Genomic DNA, 10,956 nt, shown 5'->3' with positions numbered 1-10,956 from the left:
TAAAACCAAATGCAGGTATTCTCAGTGTTCTCTCAGAGGGGCTGTCACCTCCTATAGCCACAGGATCAATGGAACAGGAGAACTAAGATAACTCTGGGATCAGTGTCAGCAGTGACGGATGGCTGGGAAAGAGCCCAAAGGAATTATTACATTCCTTCCACAGGTTAGTTTCACATGCATTACAGAGGCTGCCAGCATATGAGGAGTGTCTGATGATGCACCATGAGTCACATGGTTCAGATGGAGAAAGTCCTGTGAGGAGCAGGAAGTGGAACATGATGATCCCTACGGCTCTGTTGCAGACATCTTTTGTGAAAATCCTTTTCTATAGGATTTTTCCCTTCTGAGAAGCTGAGGCCTCAGAAACAAAATGTAAGCAATGTTTATCTGCTGCTGTGGAATGCAACAGGTGGATCCCTGATTGGTCTCCTGTGGATGTTTGGATTTACTGACCAGTCACAGCAGAGCTCGCTCTCGTGCTCTGTCCGAGCCAGCTGCTTTTGTTATCATTCTTTTCTATGCTAGTCTTAGCTAGCCTTCTGAGAGATGAAACCTTTCCTTCTATTTCTTTTTAGTATCGTTATAATGTAATATGTTATTTTATTTATCATATTATTATGATAATATTATTTTATTTTATTATATTATTTATAATATTATTATTATTTTATTTATCATAAAATAATAAATCAAGCCTTCTGAACATGGAGTCAACATTCTCGTCTCTTGCCTCATCCAAGAACTCCTGTGAACACAGTCACATGGCTCCCTCCCAGCTCTAGGTGTTTCATGACTCCAGAAGTGCACAGCACTGTCCCAGGCAGGAGGAGATGGTTTCATGACAAAGGCCAACAAACAAGTTATAAAGGCAAGAGGCAGGGATGGCCCCTCTAACATCACTAATCCTGGATTGTTGAGGGATAGAAGGCAAAGGCTGCAAAACCTGGCCAAGAGTGAAGGCAAAGGTGGCTGAGCTGAGACACTTGTCTGACCCAGCAAGGAATGTCATACCTTTTTCATATTCATGTATGTGTCCATAAAACTACTGTTCCATTTTACTGTGTGTGAACCAAGGTGCTGCCTTCCTCTGGTTGGATAATTCACTGTTATTTACAAATATTTACACATTTTCCTACTGTATCAGTCTTATTCCTAAATAATTATTACATCACCCAAACCTACATGCTGTGAGACCAGGGTGGGAGTGGATCTAAATTTGTGTAAATACTTTTGGTGAAAGTCTGTACATTTCACATAGTGTACTCTGCTGTTGTGAGTCCCACAGAATCTTCTGAAGCTGGCTGTAGGGCAGCTATCCCCATCTTCAGCAGCACTGTAAGAACCTGTCAAAGGAAAAAATCTGACAAATTTGCCAGCAAATAAGTAAAGAGGAAGCAGAGCAGTGTGCTTTACTTTTTACCTTTTAAGTTTTTCTGAATAATTTGAAACCCCATGTAAGTGGTGTGGATACCTTCCAATCTTACAGCAGTAGTATTTGCTCACCCTCACCTCTGTAACTACCCACGCACAGCTACTGCTCCCTCTTTAATATAGGTCAGTTTGAGGCACAGATGGCTCCCAAGCCACATATTCTGTCAAATAGACCCAAAATTCTTTGGGAACAGAACTTCCTCTATTGATTTTGTGCCAGTCAGGCACTAAGCTATAGTTTGGGTCTTGATTCACTGCTGCCTTGGGGCAAAGTCAGGCCAGGATTTTTAGCTGTTCCTTTAAGGGTGCTGAAAGAAAGCCAGCTGGAGGCCTTTCCAAAGGAGGTGTCAGAGCAAGCTGTAACACTAGAAGAACAGGAAAAGCACAAAACCCAAACAGAGTCCAGTAGCTGCAATACACACGGGACAACCAGAAGTAAGACTGGGAATACTAAAAGGAAGCTTTTCCCTTGGAAGTAAGAAAGGAAGAGCTCCAGCACAGAAGGTATGATTATATATGAACTTTAGAAATATGAAATCCTGCAATGACAAGGGAAAGTGGGAGGAAAGAAGAGAGCAATCCAGTGGGGAGCTAGGGGGCTGTGTTACGCTGTGTGTAGAAGAGCTGACAGCTCAGGCAGCAAGAACTGCTGAAGGAAAAAAGAAACAGATCTTTTTGTTGCAAAACACCACCAAGGCATCCTAAAATCTCTTCAAAACTGAACAAACCCTGGATTTATGAAAGACAAATTGACCACATAAGATGACTGAACCAGGAACAACTTGGATCCTTGCCCCTCAAGCAGCAAGGCAGAGCTCTGGTTGTCAGAGGTTTGTGGTTAGGAATGCAGAAAGGAGGGCTTGTACAGAAGCTGCAGAGCTGGAGGGGGCTTCACTAAGGGCTGGGGTGTGAGTGGAACACAAACCCCAGGGCAGGTGAGGTGTCACCCTCTCCCACTCCTCAAGGGCAGAGTGGGCTGCCCCTGAGAGCCCTCAGCCCCCTGCCCCTCCCAGCCCAGCACCAGTGACAGTTGTTTTCTGCACAGCTCCTTGTATCAAGTGGGAAACTTCTCACTTCACCTACCAGCCTAACCCTGGCAGCTCAAAGAGCAGAAGTGCAGATTAGAGGTAAGGTCTAGCCCCAAACCCTGAACAGTGCACAGCTGGCACTGTAGGGATGCAGTGACCAGGACACACCTTAAGTTCTTCTGTGTGCAGCAGAAACCATGAATTCCTGCACAGGATGGAAAAGCCCTGCCACCCATGGGCAGCATCCCAGGGGCAGCACAAGCACCCTGCAAGCCCTGCAGAGGCAGCAGCGGCCCGCTCACTTCCCAAGGTGTGTGTGACATTTTGACAGGCTACATGAGGCTGGCTGCCCTTGTGTCACACAGCCTGCTGGGGGTGAGCAAACAGGTCAAGATCTGAAACAGAGCAGAGAATCTAGGCTGGAAAGGGAAAAATATGCCCTGGCTACGTCCCAAAGCTGACTTGTACAAATGTTTCTCATTACAGTGTTAGAAATGGTCTCCACCCTACTCTCTGGTGTGATTCTCTCAGAATCACACAAAGCATTCCCATGGCACTGGGTGCTGTATGGCTTTAATGATTACCACGTGGGAGGAGAGCCAGGGATGTTACGGTGACTCAGTGAGCATGATCCTGGGCAGGGCCCAAACTGGTCCTGCCACAGCCACGTTTGCAGCAGGCTGATGTTCCAACAGCTGTGAGGAAGGAGGGGCAGAAATGCTTCCTTCCTGGAGCACTCAGTGCCTCAGTCCTCCCCAGCTCATTTGCCTTGCTGGGGCCACCTTGCCATCTAGTGGTTCACACTGCAGAGCTGACACAGAGCTGGGCTCCTTCCTGCTGGAATCCTGTAATGCCCATGCTTTTGGCCTTTATGCACCAGAGGAAGTGATTCAAATTCCCTCGGATCTGTACCCATTTCTTAGTGTGTCAGGCTGTCAGTAAAAAGTGCTGTCATAGCATGAAGTTAGAAAAGAAGATGCATAATGCCTACTGCCTTGTACATATCACATCCTAAATAAAAGGATCCTCTGCCCATCCAACCTGGATGCTTTGTGCTGAATAGACTTTACTTCAGCTTTTACAAAAAAAATGTGTGAAAAAACACTACTTCATTTTCAAGATTTTTATAAGATTAGTTTTTTGCCCAAAAAAGAAAGAGTTATCAGTAGGGAAGTAGATAAAAGTCAAAAGTAGAGTGATAGAAATCCCACCTGCTAATATGCAAAGTCCAAAGGGCTCCAAAAGATAAACTGCACACATTAAGATTCTTGACATTGCCTATACTAACATGAATATGGATATTAACTTCCTTTGCATGTCCCCATTACACCCATTTTGACTTCTGTTTAGGCTCTGTCCAGCAGAGATACAAATTTTAATGTATTCCACCACCTCACCTAGTGACAAGAACAAAAATACCTGCCTCATTTCATTTCAGCATGAACTGGTAACCTTCTGTGGCCACTTTTATAAATGGAAAATATGATGCTTGTATCCAAAATGGATTTCTTATGCAGATAATTCCAGATGAGAGTCTGGCTTGATATCCTTTCTGTATTTCTGAGCAGCTCCATCTGCTAGGCTCCAGAGTTGTCTATGTCATTCAGCAAGGTGCTTGGCTGCGATCAGTCAAGGTGTCGAGGGAAATCTCAGTGCTCAGCTGTCTTCAGCCACTTCAATCTAGAAAGGCTTTTCCTGTGTTTATCTTGGTCAGTGCAGATAGAATGACAGGGTAGTTTGTTTCCCAGTTAAGGATCTTCCAATTCATTTTTTATAAACTTTCTACAAAGAGAGCAGCAGACAAATGTAAGGAATAGCTATTCACTATAACATTATAAATAAAAATTATTTTGAACTGTCAACCTCTAAAGAGCACTCCTTGGCATTAGAAACCACAAAATGAAAATCAATTACAAGATCTCTTTGCATTTGCATGGGCAGTGTCATTATTCTAACAAATTCTATCCTCAGCTTTGCTGCAGAGGCCATGGGCTGCTGGAAGCAAGAGAAAATCAGCACCTGGGCTTTTCCCACCCTGATCCTGTGCCTCTATGGATTCTTCTACATGATGAAACCATCAGAACCTTTCCTAACACCCTATCTAACAGGACCAGATAAAAACCTGACCACAGATGAGGTATGGTTTTATTGTATGATTTCTTTTAACTGAAGTAGTGAAAATAGAAAGGGAAAACACTGTTTAAATTTTTTTAAAAATATGAAAAGAAAAAAAAAAGCACAAATTTAACTAGCTCTGGCAGGTTATAATTTGCAGCAGACTGCATAAATAAAAGATCCATTTAACAGATCCAAGATCCATTTGCCTGCCCAACAGTCCCATACTGATTCAATGTGGTTATATATTTTATGAATTCCTTCAGAGAAAAAACTTCCCTCTACAACATCATTTAAAATACATGAACTTCCTTTCCTCAACAATAAGAACACTGACATTTTCTCTTCTGTTCTAGGTTACCAACCAGATTTTTCCAGTCTGGACATACTCCTACCTGGCTCTCCTTTTCCCAGTGTTCCTGCTCACAGACTACGTGCGCTACAAGCCCGTTGTCCTCCTGCAGGGCATCAGCCTCATCGTCACGTGGCTCCTGCTGCTCTTTGCACATGGAGTGGTGGCCATGCAGCTGGTGGAATTCTTCTATGGCATGGTCACAGCCACCGAGGTGGCCTATTACGCCTACATCTACAGCGTGGTCAGCAGCCAACACTACCAGAGGGTCACCAGCTACTGCAGGAGCGTCACTCTGGTGGCAGCCACCGTGGCCGCCGTGCTGGGCCAGCTGCTGGTGTCCTTAGCAGGCGTCTCCTACTTCCACCTCAACGCCATCAGCTTGGCTTCCGTGTCCCTGGCATTCGTGTGCGCGCTCTTCCTGCCCATGCCCCAGAGGAGCATGTTCTTCCACAGGAAAGATGCCCCTGAGCCTGTGCCAGGGCCTGGCAAAGAGCTGCCTGTGGCCACTGCCCCCAGGCCCCAGAGCTGCCAAGAGGAAAGGAGCCCTGATGCTGCTGCCAGGGCCCTGAGCCCCCAGCGCCAGGCTGGCAGTGCCGGGCCCCACAGGCACCTGCTGAGCGTGCTGCTGCAGCTGGGCAGGGACCTGAGGCACTGCTACGGCTCCCGCAAGCTCCTCTGCTGGTCCCTGTGGTGGGCTCTGGCCACGGCCGGCTTCAACCAGGTGGTGAATTACGTCCAGGTGCTGTGGGACTTCCGAGCCCCCTCGCACAGCTCCGCAGTGTACAACGGAGCTGTGGAAGCCATAGCAACTTTTCTGAGTAAGTCAATGTTTAAACATTGATCACAATGACAGCCTCTGAAGTTCCACTTTAGTAAACTTTCAAAGTGCCATTCCATTGCAGGCGCTCCAGGGAGCCAGTGCACACCCTGTGCATTCCAGACCTAGGTCTTTGATGTACAACAGTTCAAATGTGAGTTATGTTGGTTTTTCTTTTCTAGCAGACAAATAACTGTATTTTACCAGTATGCAGAAAGTGTGCAAGTCACACAGACATTGCATCTAGCTGGTAAATCCATTCAGAAGCACCCCTGTTTCTTTGGATGAGGTTATTGGGTGTTAGGGTGTTAGTATTTTTTCCCCCAAAACAAATATTGCATTTTTCCCCATAACAATGCTATTAGTTTACACAGATGGGAGAAGTTTTCTGTAAAAATTTTACACAAAAAGAACATAATCCTCTCTTTTTTTTTTTCTAGTGAAATACCCTCGTGCAACCAGACAAAAAGAAAAATTGTAGTAATTGCATGATACAAAGATTTCCAGGGGAAAAAAGACCCTATGACTCTTTACTGATCTGAACTATTCAATTTTTGTACCAGGAGTAGATGCTCACATCACACATGCAAAGTGAGGTTATCAAAAGGTAACATCAGAGGATACCACCCTGCCTTGGCTCACATTGTGCTGTTGTAAAGAACTTGCACAAGACATGGGGGTGTGTTTTATCAGGAAAAATAAACACATCTGCACCACACCTAGTCATTCAGGTCACCCTTACAGTCTTCACCATTCTTGCAGCAGGCAACTAAATAGACCACGTGAATCACGAAGTTGAAGACCTCCTGTAGTATCTACTCCTTGATGAATTTCTCTCTCTCATGGACTTGACTAGTTCTCAGTGTATAAGTATAGAAGTTTTTAAATATAATTTATAGAAGTTTTTAAAAGGGTCTGGGACGCCTAAGAGGGCAGTCAGGTGGCTTAACTTTGCAACAGATGCATCTTCTAGGAGGCCCACAAAAAGCAAACCTATCCTTTCTCGTTCCTTGGATATACTTCCTTGATGCCTCAAAACTCACTTTTTTGACAGTTTATCCCCTCTATGAGGTGCACAGAGCTAAACTGTTCAATAGAAGGTTTACTAGCCTAACTAGAAGAAGGTGGAAGAATTTCCTTCTTGAACTCCAAACCATGTTCCCAATTCTGTCCCCAGAGAGCCATGCTGTGTACAGACACCTAAATAATGAATCCTCCTACATTACAGTTTATCCTGTGAAGTGGAATAAAACACTAAGAATGGAATGGCAGAGACTTGATATATGCAGTTGTCTTAAAATGACCAGTCATCTGCACAGCTGCAGAAGTCATCAGAAATGCTTTCAACTTCAGACTACTCTGCTTCATTATTCAGCATTGCCTTTCAGCATGTGAGTGTGGCAGGATTTGGTCATACAGGCTATGAAGCAGATACAATATTTACACACATTTTTTTTTCTTTTTCTAGGCTCAGTAACATCTTTCCTAGTACAATATATGCAGATTAACTGGGACCATTTTGGAGAACTGGCTTTAGGGATCTTCTCTGCAATAGATGCTGGTTGTCTGTTTCTCATGCACTTCTCTAGCAGCATCTGGGCATGTTATGCTGGATATCTCATTTTCAAGGCATGCTATGTGCTCCTCCTGACAATAGCAACGTAAGTACAAAACATCACAAAGCATCATCATCATGCAGAGAATACTAACCCTACTTTGAGTTTGCTTTGGGCATCCTTTTCCTCAGAGGTAGCTGACCTAATGCTTGACATAACTGTTTTTAGGTAAGGCCAAAAACACTTAAATGTCTGGTTATGTTGTTTTCATTCTTCCAAACAACCAGGAAAAAAATTGTCAAAAGGACATTGAACATTTACCTAAGCAGCAATTAAATAAGGCACAAGGTAATGTTATTACTAAAGGCAATGATAACTGCAAAATGTAGGAGCCACTTTCCTCCTTCCTGGTGTGAAAGATGCAAAGTGAGCAATAGGGACAAGCATACCTTGACAGCCATCCTTTAGGATCACCATATGCCTATACCCCCTACTGATAAACCTTTTAGCATGTCATGACCTGCATGAATGCAGGGAAAGACTCCACATAAAGTGTTCCCCAACATAATTTTATACATATAATCATTAATGATAATAAGAGGTAAAGAAGGAATAAAAGGGAGCATAGGACATATAAACTCAGATGAGATCTCATAGGAGACCAAGCTATTCTGTTGTCAGAAATAGAAATGTATAAATAATATTAACAACAAATATTTCATCCTGTGTAATAAATACAAAATGTTTAAATATAAAAAATACATAAAATATAAATATATAATAATAAATATATAAAATATATATTTATTAAATATAAAAAAATTAAAATGCTCCAGTCATTTTCTTGCTTGGAATGTCTTTAGATATACCACACTATTTCATTAACAAAAATACTGGATGCATTTTGTGTCAAACTCCAAAATTAATCAGATACCATTTTTTAAAAATTGCTAACATTATAATGCATGGCAAGGTTATGCCTGTCTTGAAGGAAGCCAAGTGAGCTCTTAATTGTCATTTTGGTAGATTGCTACTACATTATAGTTAATTACACCTGGACTATTTCAATATATTCTAAAAAAAACCCCAACAAAGTAAAATCTCGCAAAAAACTCCCAAGCTAAAATTATTGAAAATGAGTCCTGAAGGAATAACACCCTTTTGTTTGTATAGAAACTTTGCAGGTATGTATTGCAAAGAAAGATGTTTTGATTATTGTCAAAAAAGATATTGCAAGTAAAAATCTATGGGCTCTTGATAGAAATAAACAGCAAGTTACCTCCACTGTCAAATCACAAAGCAAAACGTCACTTATTACCATGGAAAGCTTGGTTAGAAGATACCCAGAGTGACCTCCCAGCCAGGGCAGAACTGCTTCCAGTGCCAGAGCAAGTCACAGCTTTGCCTGGCCAGGTCTCTGAAAGCTTCCAGCCATGGACTCTTTAGAGCCTGTCTGGCACAGACTGTGCAGGCAGAGAAGGAACAAAGGGGAAGGGTACAGAGAGCTGACATTCTACCTGATCATCTGAAAGCAGGGTTTAGAAAAGCAGCCCGTGCAGTTGAAAAAAACCCATTAAAATACACTATGGTACCCCAGAATTTCTTTTTTTTTTAGAGAAAGCAATGAAGCAAACAAACAAATGAAGCACCATTTCCTCTGTCCTTGATGCACCATCTGCATGAATCACTTTCTCTTCATCGACTGCTAGACAGCAATAGCTCTCCCAGGGGAAGTGACTGACCTGCCAGTTTCCTGTTAGGTTCCAGATCGCCGTCAGTCTGAGCATGGAGCGCTATGCCCTGATGTTTGGATTCAACAACTTCATTGCCCTGCTGATCCAGACCATTCTCACAATAGTTGTTGTAGATTCAAGAGGCCTGGGACTGGACATAGTGACTCAAGTAAGCGCAGTTACCTTACTTCCTATTTACTGCTCAGCCAAGTCATCTTCAAAATTCCCATGCCAAAGGCCAACTTAATTATCTTTCCTCTATAGAAATCCAGACATCATTCTTACCTTTTGCCTTTTAATGCATTTAGGATTACAGATGCTGGTCTGTTACTTTTCAAAGGGAGATACACCAGAACATAACTAACCAGGCCCTGCTATCCAACCAGTTTTACTAATTGATAGGACACCATCCTCTCTTCCCAAAAGCTCAGACTGGTTTTGTCAGATGCAGAATGGGGGTTCAAGACTATGAGTCACAGTCTGGATTATTTGAGTTATTTCAGCTCAAGTAACTTCTGATTCCAGCTCAGGAGCAAACCTGGTCTGTATCTCAACATGTGCAATAGAGTCTTCTGCCCACAGCTTGGGCACTTCATTTGGGATGGGACACCCTATCTCACAACAGTGTCCCTAAATTCAACCCAATGTCATTCAGATGAAGTCAACTGAAACCTACTGACTTCTGCATTTCCTCAGATGGGCTCTCAGCTGGGGCAGCTTTCCACTCTAATGGGTCTGAAGAAGATTAAAGCTATTGACGCTCTGCACAGAGAAGGCAAAAGTGGCTTTCAAAGAGTAAAGATTGAATCAAATATTATGAAGTCCTACATATTCCTGTCCTTAATTTTAAAGATTTAAATAGCCTTGCCACTGTTGCTGGAAATGCTGATATAAAATCACAGGGTATTTACTGAAACCATTGTGGTGACATTTACTGAAATGTGTAAAAGCAAAACAAGGATGAGCTCAGGGTCTTCATGCAGATTATTCATGACCATGTGGGTAATGAAGGTACTTCTACATTTGGCACTAATAGAAAAAAAATATCCTGTTCTTATCCCTCTCCCTGTCTGACGTTTGTTAAGAGGCATAAGGAATGGAAGAAAAGGGCAGTTCTTTATTTCACAGTTATCTGCTGAATACTTGAAAAGCTGAGATTTTGCTTAATCACAAAGCAAAAACTCAAGTGTAGAGAACTGCCAGAACACAAGAAAATCAGAGTGACTGTCATCTTCAGAAGAAGCAGCGTTTCTCTAATGTGTTTTTCATTAATTGTTCTGCCTTTTTCTCCTCCTCTCCCAGTTTTTAATTTACGGCAGCTACTTCGCAGTCATACATGGGATTTTCATGATCAGAAGCATTTGTGTGCTCATCTCATGCAAATGCCAAAGGAAAATAGTGAGATCTTGCACAGAGCAGCTGAACCAGGCTGAGCATGAGTCAAGAGAGCAGATTGTCACAAGCTGCATGACACGGCTATAGGAGGCAGGCACCCTGGAGAAGGGCTTCTCCTGGGAGAAGGGCTCCCAGCAGGGAAGAGCAGCAGCATGCAGGGAACAGCAGTGCAAGAAGAACATTCAACTCAGCCCTGAAAAGCTACGCTGAATCATTCCAGCACTTCAGCACAACATATGCCAGCAGAGAGCTCACCAGAATGGCACTGTGCCAAGAATAAAAGATAAGTTGCTTTAGATTCTTATTTACATGCATATAAATAGCTTAAGGGCAGTAAGTTATACACAGAATCAGAGCAACCACCTTTGCATTCCCCCTGTGCACGATGGCAGAGAGCAGAGTTCACCCTGCCTTGCTCATTGTAGCTCCTGAATGTGGTGCTAGCAAAGCTGCTTCTGTCACATTTGCTGGTGCAGTGGCTGAGGGTGTGACTCCCCTTTGCACAGCCCTTGTTCTGATTCAAGGA

The 10,956-nt window shown here is 43.1% G+C and overlaps 1 protein-coding gene across 3 annotated transcripts; it reads left to right on the top strand.

Moving 5' to 3' along the window:
- The first annotated feature begins 1,799 nt into the window (after window positions 1-1,799).
- On the top strand, window positions 1,800-10,524 carry LOC129124477 (thiamine transporter 2-like). Of its 3 annotated transcripts, XM_054639491.2 has the most exons (6): window positions 1,800-1,935; window positions 4,431-4,596; window positions 4,931-5,747; window positions 7,215-7,407; window positions 9,063-9,204; window positions 10,338-10,524. In XM_054639491.2, exons 2-6 carry the CDS (start codon window positions 4,447-4,449, stop codon window positions 10,515-10,517), a joined length of 1,482 nt encoding a protein of 493 aa, XP_054495466.2. In that variant the 5' UTR covers window positions 1,800-1,935; window positions 4,431-4,446; the 3' UTR covers window positions 10,518-10,524. The 3 variants fall into 3 exon arrangements, with proteins under 3 accessions (XP_054495466.2, XP_077040003.1, XP_077040002.1); XM_077183888.1 differs by lacking the exon at window positions 10,338-10,524 and having other exon boundaries at window positions 8,918-9,194; XM_077183887.1 differs by lacking the exon at window positions 1,800-1,935 and having other exon boundaries at window positions 4,393-4,596.
- Window positions 10,525-10,956: the final 432 nt, after the last annotated feature.

Source organism: Agelaius phoeniceus, chromosome 10, assembly GCF_051311805.1.
Source record: "Agelaius phoeniceus isolate bAgePho1 chromosome 10, bAgePho1.hap1, whole genome shotgun sequence".
NCBI lineage: Eukaryota > Metazoa > Chordata > Aves > Passeriformes > Icteridae > Agelaius > Agelaius phoeniceus.
This window is presented reverse-complemented; position numbering and strand designations above follow the sequence as displayed.